Raw genomic sequence first — 16,470 nt, 5'->3', positions numbered from 1 at the left:
TATATATTAAAGCAGTTTATGTCATTTAGGCAATGATTTTAAAATCACATTATGACTGCTTCTAAATCTAGTAAAACCACACTGGGGGAAAAAAATCATGAACTCTATACAGCACAATGCAATGCATTGAAAAATGTAACATACAGGTAAAACACCTGTAAAAATCAATATGGAATTGTTTTACAGTGCAATCATATATAATGGGACAATATAAATTCAAAACTAGACCCTATAGAACACTTCACTTAACCTTAACATTAACAATTGACAGCTCTCATTCAGGTTAACTAAAGAACTGCAGCGTGTAGCAATAAAATTAAAAGTCACGACTTGAACATTTGTAGCTGAGTAGTCATCAGCTGTCTTTAAAATGCTTACAGCTCTTGCTAAACAGTGACAGTCTAATTAGCAAAGAAATCTCAAATCAGTAGCAAAATTCCTGAACCCTTCTGACCCTTTAGCACCAACTCAAGCAGCATTATGACGTCATGCAAGGATGTTTTAACACATAGTGTATGAAAAAAGTAGGACACTTTTAATGATGTTGTTTTAATTGCTCATATAAATCCGGTTGCACACATTAAAGCTGATGCACAAAACAGTGAATCCACCCCGTGGCATAATTCACACGATTTCCACACGTCTATTCTGATAATGCTGCAAAACTAAGATCAAAGCAGACATTTCAGCATTCAGCTGTCTCTGCATCTCAAATTCAGACAGATTACGGCACACCCAAACATCTGCTGCACATCACTTCAGTTTACCTGAGATAGGATTCAACAGCCTGTGACTCGCTCAATCATCTCTCTGAGGAAAAGCAGAAGCTTTGATTAATAAATTAAACAGCTTCTAATGGCATCTGTGAATGTATTACATGTTCAGAACTGATTTTTGAGGTTAGAGGCAGAACATTTAGCACGTTATAGTTTTGAAGGATATCGTCATTCCATGGGGCTTTGTGCAAGGCAGGGTTGTCACAAACCACGTAACTGATCCATTGCGGTTTCAAACTCTTTCAATTAGGTTTTTATTAACATGGGTTTAGGCAGTACAGAAACGACAGCTGAGGAGAGCCGCTGAAATCCAGGAGAGAATTACTCACACATGACATCAGGAGCATCAGTGGACGTTTAACACTTAACACAGCGCACAAATGGCATTCTATACAGGAGAGCAGCTGCGCGGCGGTACCCATCCACATCCTACCGAAGAAAACCCTTCAGCATATGCTCTATTTTAACTTGCATTCATCCAGCCGTTCACTAAAAACAAGCTGTGTGCTCAAGCACTAGAACAATCTGCATGATGGCACTTTGGGGGAAATAAAGCTGGCAGTCCGGGTGCAAAAGTGTCCAGTGGAATGGTAGAGATGGATATGAGTCAGACCCTGTGATCTTGCTGACACAGCTGATCAATAATTCAACACTGAAAAGTGGCACGACAGCCTTCAGTTCACATTTGAGTTTTCTTAAAAAGCACAAAAAACAGAACTGGGCTGTGAAACAATGAATTCTATTACAAATGGTTGACTGGAGAAATGTTTGTAAATATTAATTGACAAATCACTTCTTATATAAAATTGGCAGCTACAATCAATCAATCAATCAATCTTAAAGGTTATGTAATTAAAATGAATATAAAATAAAATGCATAATAAAAGTAAATATTTTATATGTGTGTCTGTTTTATTTAATCCTTAAAGAATGTATTACAGTTAAATCAGCATTACTGTTTTCAAAATTAATAATAAATAGAAATATTTCTTGAGCAGCAAATTAGCATATTACAATGATTTCTGAAGGATCATGTGACACTGAATACTGGAATTTTCATGATGCTGAAAATGTTTTGATCACAGGAATAAATTACATTTTTAAATATATTTAAATAGAAAATATTTCTTTTAAATTGTAATAATATTTCATTATATATATATATATATATATATATATATCAATGTAAAGTGCTTTCTGCAGTGGTGAAGTTCCTGTTGTGAGGGATTTTGTGTGCCAGGCTGAGCTGCCAGAACAGCACTAAAAGCACAGTGTGTTCATGAGCTGACAAGAACTCAAGAGAGAACATCTGACCCCTGCCGAAAGAGAGCAGAACTCTGCGCACACTATTAGCACAGCTGAAACTCACAGCACAATGACTCAGGTAAAATTTCTTTCCACCTTAAAAACAAAGGTCACTTTACTTTTGCTGACTGAGTTCTGAATCTGGGGATTTAAGCTTCTTGTGCTTTTGTTTCTCTGTTTGAGAACAGCCTGATGCTGTCTGCTTGCTGAAAAGTGCAATTAAATCTCACCTCTCAACACTCTTTATATGAGTCACTGTTTCTCAGCGTGACATCAGGCGTTGAGTACGGATCATCCTCATATGCACTCTGATCTAGTCAGACGATATTCTGTGTTATACATTTATAAAGAATCTACTACAAAAAGCACAACTGTCATCATCTTAACCAGAACTGCTGCTACTTGGTTCACAGATCCTGCCAGAATAACTTTTTGGCACAGACATGTATCATTACATCACTTGCTCCTCTGCAGTGAATGGGTGCCGTCAGAATGAGAGTCCAAACAGCTGATAAAAGCATCACAAGTAATCCACACCACTCCAGTCTATCAATTAACATCTTCTGGAGTGAACACTGCATGTTTGTCATTAAGGCATCATTAAGGCATTCTTTCTCAAACAGTCAGACTAGTCAGATGTCACTGTAACAACTTATAATTAAGAGATATTCTGTCTTATAAATTGACAAAAAAGCTCAAATGCCATCATGTGTTCCCAGACCCTGCCAGAGTAACTTGTTTGCACAGAGATGGGCTGCACTAAAGTGACCGCTTTTGGAGGATTCCGGCCTGATGAGCAAAGACGGGAAAGCAGAATGACGTCAGCGGAGGATTTCTGCTGAGTCAGCAAGACACGACCCCAGCGGTCTCCCAGCATTCCCTTGAACTCTACACCAGCACCGGCTCCCTCTGCCTAGCTCTGGAATGAACGGCATTCTGTTTGACATCCTTGCACCACTTTACACATTCTCACTCCCTACAGGCGAGAATGGCGTTACCGACTCTGATGCGGGCGTAAGGTGGGTGTATCTACTACTTTCCATTCTGTCATTTCAGCAATGGAGGAAGCAACTGCACCACAGGACAAGTGTTCGGGGCTTTGGTGGGTAAGATGAGTGTATCGGGGCACACACACACACACACACACAAACACACACAAATGCAGTGACTCATCCACGACACCGATTCTGTTCCTGTGCCAATATAGGCACTGCAGCAGCAATCATTTACACAATAAATATCTCATTACAGAGACAGCAACTGGAATGCATTCATTAATCATATTTAAAGCCAACAGAGAGGCAACACGATGTTCCTGTAAAGAAACAACTCTCTCTAGAAGAGTTTTCAGTGTGAAGTACACAGTAGTATATTCCCTACAGCCATGAGCAGGTCACAGTGACTCTGGATGGAGAAACGGACTGTGTTATAAAAGCAACAGTTGAATCAGTTGAAAAAGTCATTCCTTTGTCTATATTGTGTTTGAAATTAGTTTCAAAGACAAATATAGGTTTTCTTTTGGGGCTACTAAGATGTCAATGACAGAATTAGTCTGCAGTCTCATTCATAAGTCCTGAGAGAAGATTTTCTTTACAAAGTCAAAGTGAAGAGGGTCATTACTATTATAAAGTACATTTAATGTCTAATTAATCAAATATTTACATAAAACCTATGACATTAAATGTATACTAACTTATTGATTTAAAACGTTTACTCCTATGTTCACTTAACTGTGCTATTATCAAAGAAAACTCATATGAATATTTATTTTAAAATATTAATATAACCATTTCTCTTTAATAATATCACAATTACTTGAATATAGGAGTGAATTTTTTATTAAATAATTAATCACATCCTCCTCCAGGAAACAATGTTTTTTTTAGTGGAAAAACAAAAGCACAAACATCAAACATTAGCAACGGATTTTCTGATTTCTGAGATGGTTTTAGTTAGTTTGTTTCACTCTAAAGCAGAAGTGCCCAAACATTTTAATACAAATGCCCCAAAATGAAACTTGTTAGAGGACAGTGGGCCAAAAGTCCAACTATGCTATATTAAAATGCTTTAAGATTAATAATAATAATAATAAAGTCCAACTATGTCATATTAAAATGCATTAAATGTAAAGAAAAATTAACATAAAAATTAAATTAAATAAAAAATAATTCTAAAAGTATATATAAATAAAAATATAATTTATTTCATCATTTTAAATTATTATTTAATCAAAATTAAATTTATTTAATATTTTTAAATATAGTATGCCAGTTTTGTCCCTCGGGTCCTGTTTTGAGTATCTCTGCTCTAAAATATTCTATCAAGTTCACCTGAGCTTGACAAGAGTACATGTGTAAAGATGTGGCGTACCCTTGAATAGAAATATTTCCTTACAGCATAACAGGAATGATTTAGGTACCTTTCATCGCTGCTGTCGCCCTCTGCTGGTGTGAAGGTGAAGAGCATCTATCCTGTGGAACCGCTATTAATTTACTGCATTGCAGCACTGGGACGTTGTCACTCATTTTGGCACGGCGTCTGCACAGATCACTCCAGGAAGAAAGACGGAAAAAAAAATTGTCCTAGTAGTTCTAGACAAATATTAAACATTAAAAAAATATAAAACTTTCTCTGAATACAAAACTTCAGAGTCGTTTGAAAAATCAATATTCCATTAATAAGTTAAAAAAAATAGTTCTAAAGGCAGTCATGTGCTTTCAAGTCTACTAAAAGAGAATATTTCCATCTTATTTCTTTTTTGTTTCCCTGCCAAGCAAAAATGAGTCAGGAAATGCAAAGCACAGGAAATGTAGATAATTAAATTAAATTAATTAAATAAAGGTAGAATGGAAGCTTAAACACATTCCATAAATAAAATTAGATTATTGGCTCCAATCTGCAGTGCAGGGTCCAGTGTGTGAATCTGACACTGCAATTACTATTACAGATCTCCTGATACTGTCCTTTTAGTTCATACAGAACAATATTATCTTCATTATTATTTTTTTCAATTCAAATATATTATTTGTTGTGGGCAATTCAGATCAAATTCCACCTTAAGAACTGCAAGGGAGCCAACTCAAAACTTTGACAGCCAATGATCATCATCATTTCATCTGTATTTATGTTAAGATTTGATAATAGCTTACTGAATGAAACAAGGGACTTCTCAGTTTAAAGCTAATGAAAAGTGACTCAATAAGAAACAAAAGACTCAATAAGATCAAGTAAAGAAAATTTAAGGAACACACTGAGTTTGTTTGAACACTTTAAAGTTGGAAAATACAAAATTCAACTCATCTCCATTACTTTTTACTTCTTTCATTACTTTTTAATTCATACAAAAAAAGAAAAAACTAAAACTAAGGCTTGAATAGCTCTGCTCCCAATATAGAAATAACGTTACCTGATCATAAATAAATGATAGCAATAACTAAATGAATGAATGAAAGAATGAATGAAAAAATAATTTCTAAAGCTTTACTTTTAGATTTAAATTTACTTAAGAGGAAAAACACCAAAAGATATGTTTTGTTTTCTGTGAAATTAATCAACATGAAGTGAGATTATGATTAAAAAAGAATAAAATATCTGCCTATTGGCTCAGAAAAATCAACTTCATTCAAAGGGAAAAGAAGTTTCATATCATGCTGACAGATAATTTTCTTGCTTTATACATAAACTCGCTTAATTTTGTCCAATTTCTCAGAAAACAAGACTTAATTGTTTAATCATTTTGCACCTCAAGTAAATGTATCGTGATTTAAGAAACTTGTATTAGGAGACAAAACATAAATACTGAGGTAGATATCAATTTTTAGCAATGCATGCAACATGTAATGCCATGCCAGGATTTTAAGATTTTCCGCTCTGATTTAAAACATGAAGTGACACGTGGCCAAGTATGGTGACCCATACTTAGAATTAGTGCTCTGCATTTTAACCCATCCAAAGTGCACACACACAGCAGTGAACACACACACACCGTGAACACACACCCGGAGCAGTGGGCAGCCATTTTTTTTTGCTGCGGCACCCGGGGAGCAGTTGGGGGTTCGGTGCCTTGCTCAAGGGCACCTCAGTCGTGGTATTGAAGGTGGGAGAGAGCGCTGTACATTCCCTCCCCCCACCTACAATCCCTGCCGGTACGAGACTCGAACCCACAACCTTTGGGTTACGAGTCCGACTCTCTAACCATTAGGCCACGACTTCCCCTAGACATTTTTAAGGCTTTAATTTGTGGAAGGGTGAATTGAGACTTCTTAAGAAACCTGTATAATAATCATACAAGATAAATTTTTTTGAATTTGCATTCAAAATCCACTTGTTTAAAATGTTTCACATCCTCTCGCTCCTGCACACACGCATAAATCCACAGCCCATCAGGGCAATTAGCAAACTGGCTGCCCGGCAGTGCGTGTTCCGCATAAAAAGCTCTTCAAAAGCGACCGTTTAGAGACATCGAGGGAAAATAAACTCCGGAACACAATGCACCACTAGCTTTCTCTACCCACAATGCCCCCACCAAGGTCTGTGGCACAATCCAGTGTGGTCACACTGTTTGGTTCTGGGGAGAACTGACCTCGAGCCATTCCTGGGTTACAGGAGCACCGGAGCGTTCCACAGCCCTCAAAAAGCGGATATCCAAAAAGCCTGGTCCAGCCCTTGGGGCCTTTTATAGAGAGCACAGGAAGTACAATCAGTACCCACAAATTAAACACCTCTAATTATGAGCTGGAAATGTAGAGTTGAAGAGATCAGCATTAGCATGCGCTCTCCGAAAGTCGCTCTATAAATACACCTCTTCACCACCACCACATACTCCACCACTGACAGGATGTTACCTTACTTCCTTATTTTGATATTTCAAGATAAACACCGCTCACACAGTGCTGGAAATAAAACTCTTTTTTCCATCATTAGCAACATTATGAATATGGATTCTGATATAATTAGCAGTAGCACAATGTGGTTTCTTTACGCTTCATTAGTGTTTTGCTGTGATTAATGAAGGTGCGAAGCGTATTGACTGCTCATCTCACAGGGCCCATGAGAGCGCTGCTGTGTCATCAAACTACAGCCCCCTGAGACTCGACTATCACTATGGACTATACAGCATTAATAGCAGACATTATGAACTAGAAACTCTGCTTTCAGAGGTGGTAATGGGGGAGTTTTACCCACAATGCAATTATAACTTCATCTTCAGGCAAAAGCCCATATTTGTAGAAGCTCTCCATCAGTTTCCTCAGATGTGGAGTGAAACACTTCCAGTGATAAATAAATTTTGAATGTTGGTGTTTAAACCGCAAGGTGAGTCAGTTCTGTTACGTAATACACTGGGGAAAAATATTTTTTTACTTTTGGATTTACTGTACAAATACCTAAGCATTCTCAAATTAAGACACATTTACTGGAGAAGAAAAATGGCTGAGACATTAAGTCTTGTTTTCTGAAAAATAATCAGAATTAAGTTAACGATTCATTTTACTCAAAGAAGTTAACTCAATTTTTGGTATTTTTAAGAAAAAAAAGACTTTTTAAAGTCATTTTACTTCTCAAATGTATAAAAATGAAATGAGTTTATGATTAAAACAAGAAAAATTTGAAAACAATCCGCACTGACAGATATTTTCTCTTGTTTTAATCATAATTTACATAAACATAATTGTTGACTTTTTTTTTCCAGAAAACAAGACTCAATATCTTAAGTCATTTTACATTTTAAATTGATCAAAATTAAGTGAGTTTATGATTAAAACAAGAAAAAATATTGAAAATAATCTGTTTTAATTTTCTTACTCCACTGACAGATGTTTTTCTTGTCTTAGTCATAATTTAACTTAAGTTTGGTACTTTTTTCAGAAAACAAGACTTACTAAATGATTTTTCTTCTCAAATTGATCAAAATTATTTGATTTAATGATTAAAACGAGAAAAATAGAGAGAATGTTTGTTTTTCTTACCCCATTGACAGATACTTTTCTTGTTTTAATCATTAACTCAATTCATTTTTTGTCAATTTTTCAGGAAACAAGACTCATATCAAGTAATTTTGATCTTTATTTTATTTACTTTAATCAAGATTTTTTTTTAGATATTTGTAATGCAAAATGAGAAAAATACTTAGTAAGAAAATCATTTTTGCAGTTTACTAAATGAAATAATATTTTAAAATATACTGATGTCATATAAAAAGCATAACAAATAACAAAATCAAGTTTTTTTTCTGGAATAAACTATTAAAATAACGTAAACTTTAGGGTTACCCAACTGAAAAAAAAGGTCTAATCTGGCCTCTTAGCTGGTTCTCACTGGTCTGGTTTGATGGTTATATGTGGGGCATCAGACTGACCAGCTGAACACCAACTTGGAAAAAACAGACCGGCAAACCAACTGGTCAGGAGGGTTAAGTGGGACAGCAGCAGAACAAAACATTGAGCATGTGACTTTGTTTGGGTGTCTAAACGGCGTGGAAACTAAACAAAACTGCTGGTTTTATTTAGCGCTGGCATTTTCCTGTCTAAACAACAGCCGTTTTCCACCAGTGTCATGGGTCTGCATAAACAAACTGCACAATAACACACCTGAAGCTGCTTTGATGGGTCACAGTGACTCTTGGCAGCATGAACACCTTTGGCATGTGTGTGTGTGTGTGTGTGTGAAAGAAAATGTATTTGTACTGTGTGATTTGTCTGAACAGATATTTTAGGAGCGTCTGTAGGAGTTGAAGAATGTGCGGCCACAGACTAGTCTATCGTCTGCTTGGATTGCAGGCCGTCAGTTCATTCGAGCCATCCAGGTCCCCTGCGTGACCAACTCGACCAAACTGCCGCCCACTTACCGGCAGGAAAATGACAAGCCTTAGAAGAGCACTGAGTTTCCTTCATCGGTCGGCACGGAGAAAATGAGGGACCAAAGATGGTGATAGTTTCCTGTTGGAGTGGGCGGCAGCGGAGACGTGTCCCGTTCTTGTCTCCATCAGCAGGTTGGCCCCTCTCCTCCAGAGGTCAGGAGCACAGCGCCATCTACTGGACGAGACCACGGTCCAATTAGACAAAACAACAGAACCAGATGGAAAACTCAACACAAACACAATCTCAGAAGGGCCTCATTTTCTTCCTGTTGTGTTCAAAACCTGGGTAGGCTACTTCTGTGTTGGGATTGTTACACTAGTCAACATTTGAAGTCGATCAAAACCTTTCATCAAAGTTGTCCTAAAACCAAAACAATACCTGTTCTTCTTTTAGGACAACTTTGAAAATAACTATAGCTATAAGTAGAAATAGCATCTAACATGTACCTAGTGTAAGTAGTATTTACAGCTATTTGTATTTCCTCTGCCTTTTTAATGTCTTTTTCAAAATTCAAAATGGTTTCTCGCACTTCTTTTCAATGCTGCATCAGTCTAGTAATTGAGATCCAAAAAACTAAAAACCAAAACAACCATTGACAGATTTTTTTTGACCGTGAAACTCAAACAGATGAAGAAACCGTGAATTTTCCTTGGATGATTTAGACGATGAATCCCAATTTCAAGCAAACTTTAGTCTTAAATCTTTATGTTCTCGTGTATTTCATATTTTGGTTACACTTTATATTAAGGTGTCCTTGTTACAGTGGAATTATACATTTAAGTACTGAGTAATATTAATTAACTACATGTACTTATATAGTTAGGGTTAGGATTTGGTTTAGAGTTACTTGCATGTAATTATGCATAATTTATTGTTATTATAATAGTAATGTTTAACAAGGACACCTTAAAATAAAGTGTTACCCATATTTTAGGGTTTGACAAGCTACAAAAGAGGTTTTCTGATTTCTACTCTTTAGTGTTTTTCAGAGCGTTGATTTCTGGCTAATTGCATGAAAGCCGATGAGAGTCAATGGGGGAGTCTGTATGACCCCCAACACAAAAGATTCCAAATGTCTATGTGCTGAAACTTTCCATGCACATTCAAATGAGAAATATTCACCAAATTTCAAGAAGAAATAGTTTAACCAGTAGTTCGAGAAGTTTGAAAATTGAGTGTGGGTCAAACTGACCCCAACACGACGGGAAGGTTAAAGTACATCTGAGATTTTATCCAATTGTTAATCACAGAAACAGGTTGCATCTCACATTTAACACAGACTTAACCCGAAGATAAAACCCAATACAAAAAAACAATTACCAAAATATGAAACTGTAAATGATAAAAACATATTTATCATTGAAATTGAGCAATTTCACCTTTCATCACACATCAGAATCTGCTTACAAATGCAAATAAATATCAAAACGTTCTTGACTTAATGTTTCTCTGAATGTCTTTATTACATACACATGAACATGTATGTACAGTACGCATGAATACTTCAGTTTCAGAGGCCAAAACCACGGTAGTGCGAGTATAAAGTGCTTAAATAAAAGACATCTTGCGATTAAGTCAGCTGACAGGATGAATAAAAGGGATCAACATCACTGCAGTTAAATACTGTTAAGCAATTTTCATTATCTTGAGTCATTGTCCTTCTCAAATTGACCAACATTAAGCGAGTTTATGATTAAAACAAGAAAAAAAGAGAGAAAAATTATCTTATTTTTCTTACTCCACTGACAAAGTTTTAATCATAACCTCATTTAATCAATTTTACAGAAAAACAAGACTTAATATCTTAAATCATTTTGCTTCTCAAATGGACCAACATTATGTGAGTTTATGATTAAAACAAGTAAAAATATAGAGAAAAACAAACTGAAAATTTGTCAATCTGTCCAATTTTTTTCTTACCCACTGACAGATATTTTTTCTTGCTTTAATCAAACTCACTTAATTTTGATCCATTTGAGTATCAAAAGACAAGAAAACAAGACTTCATATCTTGGTTCATTCTCCTTATTAAGTGAATGCATCTTGATTTAAGAATTTTTTTTAAAAGGCAAATGAGACAAAAAAAATACTATATAAGAAAATACAAAATTTTTTGCACTGTACTTAAAAGGATATTTCATCCAAAAATGAAAAATCAGACATCATTTACTCATCCTCAAGTTGTTCCAAACCTGTGTGAGTTTCTTTCTGGTAGCCATTGACTTCCACAGTATTTTTTTTCCATAATATGGAAGTCAATGGCTACCATTTAATTTCTTCAAAATAACTTCTTTTATGCTCAACAGAAAAAAAACTCATACAAGTCTGTAACAACATGAGGGTTAGTAAACCATTTTTTGAGTGAACTATCCCTTTAATGCAGTCATATATCTTTCAAAAATATAACAGTTAAATCATTTACACAATAAAATCAACCACACAGACTTGCATGTGCTTCAGTTGTTGAGATTGTAAGGAGCAATAAATACAAACACTGGCCATTTCAGATAAACCAACCAGTCTCAGATACACCTCATAACACTGTCATCCAGGTGGTCTTTCCGGTTGATGAAGACACACTGGATGTGGGAGGCCCGCGGGCCGCTCTCCTCTCTGCGGAGGGTGATGATGAACCTGCTGATGCCAGTGTTTGGGCACGGGGAGAACACCTGGCTCATCTTCAGGCCTGCGGGCAAACGGCACTGCAGGTCCTCCACTAGGTGGCGCACAGACACACGGATAAACGCCCCGTGACTGACGATCAGAGCGTGGACAGGTACACTCTGGACTCCATCGTTAGCTAGTCCAGCAATCACAGGCTGTTCTGGTTCTGATGGTCCAGAGGTGGACACAGAACGCTGGTCGCCTGAGCCGTGCTCCTCTAACATGCGCTGATACAAGGATCTGAGGAACTTCTTAAAGCGCGTCTTTACCTGGATTAACAGAAACAGTTTCTTCTGTGTGAGCATTCATCTGATCAGCCAATGGCGACTGCAGTCTTGGAAAAATACTGTAAAAATGACTAAATATAAAGCTTGGATTTTTTACGTTTTTGAAAGACTACACAACTGCATTTATTTGATCAAAAAACAGAAGAAACAGCAATATTGTGAAATATTACTACAGTTTAAAATAACTTTTTCTATCTAATTTATTCTTGTGATGCAAAGCTGAATTTTCAGCATCATTACTCCAGTCTTCAGTGTCACATGATCCTTCAGAAATCATTCTAATATGCTGATTTGCTGCTCAAGAAAGGTTTGTTATTATTATCAATGTTGAAAACAGTTTTGCTGCTTAATTTTTTTTTTTTGTAGAAAAAAATCAAAAGTTTGGGATAAGTAATATTAAATAAAAAAATAAATTTATGATTTTATTCAACAAGAATGCACTAAATTAGTCAAAAGTTGAAATTGAAATTAAAGTCAAAAGTGAAATTAAAAACATTTATAAAGGTTCCAAGTTTTCTATTTTAAATAAATGATGTTATTTTGAACTTTCTGTTCATTAAAGAATTCTAAAAAATAAATATTAAGCAGCAAACCAACATTGTTAATAATAGGAATCATTGCTAATAATTGACTACCAATAATAATTGAGCAGCAAATCAGCATATTAGAATGATTTCTGAAGTATCATGTGACACTGAAGACTGGAGTAATGATGCTGAAAATTCTGCTTTGCATCACAGGAATAAATTACATTTCAAATAATATAAAAAAAACAAACAGTTATTTCAAATTGTAAAAATATTTCGAAATATTACTGTTTTAATGTAATTTTTAATTAAATCACTGCAGCCTTGGTGAGCAAACGAGACTTCTCTCAAAACATTAAAATATCTTAATTATTCCAAACTTACTTGAAATTAAAGTACTTTCACAACATCCAGCTGCACCAGTTTCAGTGTAAAAGCTACTTCAATGTCCATCTGGATTTAAGTGGCACCCTATTTTGCAACATTCAAGACTTCTTTTCTTGTGCGAATCCTCAATTTCTACCTGTTCCACCGTCTCTCCGCCGGGCGGTGTATAATCTCGGCAGGCCTGACCCGCTGCGTTCGCCATGTTCTTAAGATGTTCCTTTGGTCTTCCCTCTGCCACCCCAAAACCCTGTCCAATAAATCACGTGTGTGCTTATAAACCAACACAACTGCAGTTCTTATAGTCAATGCCAAATATATTTATTCATTACATAATTACTTATATTCCTCTAACCATACAATTTTATCCATTCTTTTATATTTAATGCACAGTCCAAGTAGCTGTAGACAGACTGCTTGGGGAAACTCACCCTCTCTCGGAGTAAAGGATCCGATATCATCTCAGTCGCAGAAGAATGAAGGTTGCTTCCTAAAATGATTTCAGCTGTCTTGAGAAGGAGAAGTTATATTTTATTTGAGGGGTGGTTCACTCAGAAAATCGAACACAGTTGAGTCATACACACCTGGACGGCTCTTTGCAGGTTACTGACGAAGACATTGGTGAAATGCAGATCTCTGAGGTACTGTCCGGCCGTCGCTGCCTGCTGATGTCCCGTGTCTGACAGCAGTGTGTCGATGCCCTGACCTTCACAATGGAGAAAAAAATGTTCATCCACACACTGAAAAGGTCAACAGCACACGACAGAGATCAGCTTATACATACACTGACCTTGAAGCAGTTTATCTCTGTTGTATTGTGTTTCCCCACTATGAAACAGAACACATAATAACATATAATAAATAAATGACTTAAGAAGGGACAGTTCACATGCTATGACATCTACACATTCATTTAGAGGTCACTGTGTTAAACTACAGACAAAACATTTGATTTCACAGAGATAAGTAGCCTATATGCAATATAGAGCACTTCCTGTAACCATTTGGTGATGTGTTTATGAGCAGACTTGAACACACATGCAAATAATGTGCATGTCCTCTCTGTCCACACAGCATCATCAAATAACATTTCAGCTGTAAACGAATCATTACCCTTTTTATGCATGTAAAACAAAAGCAAACAGACAGAATACACACGTGCACACTTACTGCCGAACGATCGTCAGTGCAAAGGAAAGCATAATACAGATTTGTAAGAATGGATGAAATGTATGGCCGGCGGCTCTTCCTGGTTCATGAGTCAACAACGTGTTGCGGATAAATGACGTCGCTCAAGGGAATGGAAGTCTGTCGCCCCCCGGTGGTGAAGAGCACCACTGCATGTGTAACGCTGACAAAGTTAAAATCCTGTGACTTGAGCTGCAACTCTTGCTTTTTCCTGTGTTCTTGCTCTTGTACCTCTCTAATCAGTTTTGTAAATTGGTTTGTTTTGTATTTCCCTGACCCTAAAACTAACGTGTCTAACGTTTTCTTCCTGCATTGACAGCATTAAAATCCATGTGGGTCATCCTGAAGAAGCGCTGAGAAAAGTCAAACGTTTTACGTGACAACGCCGTATATAACCAAAGACTATAGAATACCCTTAGCCTTAAAGGGACTTTGATGTAACTAAACAAATAAAATAACCCAACGTACTCGGCCAATTAGAGATAATATCTAAATCCTGACTTTTTTGAAATTCAAATTGTGATTCTATTGTGTAATTGACAAAGTCCGCCACACGAGGGCGGAAGTATACCACGTTCTGTTATAATATAGAACTCTTAGTATTGCAGTCAACGAAGGGTTATTATAGTTAACTAAACAAAAACCTTAAATCATAATTTTTTTAGTTGAAATAAAATAAATGTTAACTAAATTAACATTTACTTATTTTATTTTAGCGGATGCCAAGGAAACATATCTCATTTCATTTAGTTTAATTTGATGTAAGCTACTAAAATAACGTATTAATCATAATAAAATTAATAATACAAATTATAATAGTACCATAATGATACTAAATAACAGTGACTCAACATAAATGTAAAAAAATTAACACGCATGTTATTAATAAATAATAAGTAATGTTTCTCCAGACTCTAAATTTCACTCAAATGCAAAGAGAATCTTTTAAAACAATTCTCATTTTCATTTATTTAATGATCGAAAATAACCTAACTAAAACTGAAAAATTTAATAAAATGAATAAAAACCATATAGACAAATAAAAAAACAAAACCTAATAAAACATGAAAATTACTCAAATATACTAAATGCAAAAATAGCACAGAAGCAACATATTTAAACAAACAAACGAATAAACAGAAAACTTTTCTCACTTTCATTTAGTTGAATTTGCTGTTCTAAAATAAATAAACTAAAACTTAAATAAAATTAATAAAGACCATATAGACAAAAAACTAATAAAAATGACTAAATTACTAAAATGTAATTAAAATTGTAAATAAAAATTAATCCGAGCTTTTAATAACAAATTGTAATATAATCTCAATTGTAAAAAACAAAACAACAACAAACATATCTCTCCAGATTCCAAAATCAAAATAGGTTTTAGAATTTTACTAAAACGCAGAGAGAATCTTCTTTCGAGAAACAAGCCTCATGGGAAACAGACAGTAGCAGTCTCACTGCACACTGTCCTTCACCTCAATTGATATCTGATGATGGTTGCTGATACGACTCACCGCCTAGAGCAGGACGGCCCATCATCTGTTTAGCTTGCACAGGGCTGCTGATATAGGACTAATCCATTAACCCAGTATTCAAGCACTGAGGTCTGGAACTCTGGAACCAATGATTATTTTAGTCTTTCTAGCAAAATTTTGTTGCATAATCTTGTCAGTGCAGGTAAACGAAACATCTGGATCTCATCTGCAGTGTGTTACAGCACAGTCAGGAGGGTGTGTGTGTGCGATGACATCATATGCGTCTTAGTTCTTGCCTCCGTAATTGGCCCGTTTCCTCCAGCGGCGCGGAACACACAAGTGGAGCCAGACACATGCTCACAGGGATTTTCCAGAAAGACGAGGGGCCCTGTTTTAGGCACGCTGAGGGGCTGAAACCACTGTAAATGTCACAAATGAATGAAGGGCCTCAACCCAAAACGCAATCTGATCCAGAGCGCCCCTGGGCAGCGCCGTTTGATCTGCTTCACATTCCACCTCCGAGAGCCAAGGCAACAGACATTACAGCATCCCCATGTTATGACTTTATCAAAACTATCTTCACATGTAAATTGTTAAGAGCTGCTTGGGTTTGTTTCTTCCCAACATCATCATCCGATTGATTGATCGGCAGCCAAGCGCTAATTTCACAATCAGAAGCCGATGCTTTTAAAACGGGCCTTTTTGAGTTAACATACACACCCTTAAGATCTTTGGCATGAAATCTGTGTGTTTTTTCCCCCCAGAAATCTTCTGCAGAGTGATTTGCATGATCCCAGCTAACAGTGAACTTTCTCACAACTTTCACTAACGGTTTTTAAAAGTTATATAAGTGTAAGGAGAAAACGGTAATGTGCTAAACGAAAACATGTTAGTAATGTGCTAGGCTATATATTGCTAGAAACATGCTATCAGTGTGCTAAATCATGCTAGAAACATGTTAAAATATGCTAGCAATGTGATAAATCATGCAAGCATCATGC

General features: G+C 36.0%; 1 protein-coding gene across 1 annotated transcript; it reads right to left on the bottom strand.

The window, feature by feature from the left end:
• Positions 1–11,308: 11,308 nt before the first annotated feature.
• LOC107658904 (fructose-2,6-bisphosphatase TIGAR B-like) lies at positions 11,309–14,134 on the bottom strand. The gene is made up of 6 exons (XM_016447621.1): positions 13,971–14,134; positions 13,591–13,628; positions 13,385–13,506; positions 13,232–13,309; positions 12,940–13,050; positions 11,309–11,871 (listed from the first exon to the last, which is right to left on the bottom strand). Exons 1-6 carry the CDS (start codon positions 14,000–14,002, stop codon positions 11,461–11,463), a joined length of 792 nt encoding a protein of 263 aa, XP_016303107.1. The 5' UTR covers positions 14,003–14,134; the 3' UTR covers positions 11,309–11,460.
• Between the last annotated feature and the right edge of the window lie 2,336 nt (positions 14,135–16,470).

This window comes from Sinocyclocheilus anshuiensis, unplaced genomic scaffold, assembly GCF_001515605.1.
Source record: "Sinocyclocheilus anshuiensis isolate Anshui unplaced genomic scaffold, SAMN03320099.WGS_v1.1 scaffold283, whole genome shotgun sequence".
NCBI classification, from domain to species: domain Eukaryota; kingdom Metazoa; phylum Chordata; class Actinopteri; order Cypriniformes; family Cyprinidae; genus Sinocyclocheilus; species Sinocyclocheilus anshuiensis.
Note: the sequence above shows the minus strand (reverse complement) of the source record. Positions and strands in the feature narration are given on the sequence as shown.

Excerpts from the sequence above, each read along its gene's own strand:
- LOC107658904 (XM_016447621.1), bottom strand. The coding sequence starts at position 14,002 with ATGCTTTCCTTTGCACTGACGATCGTTCGGCA. Across the intron at positions 13,507-13,590 it reads CAGAGATAAACTGCTTCAAG|GTCAGGGCATCGACACACTG; the intron begins GTCAGTGTATGT and ends TCCATTGTGAAG. Across the intron at positions 11,872-12,939 it reads GCGGAGAGACGGTGGAACAG|GTAAAGACGCGCTTTAAGAA; the intron begins GTAGAAATTGAG and ends CTGTTAATCCAG.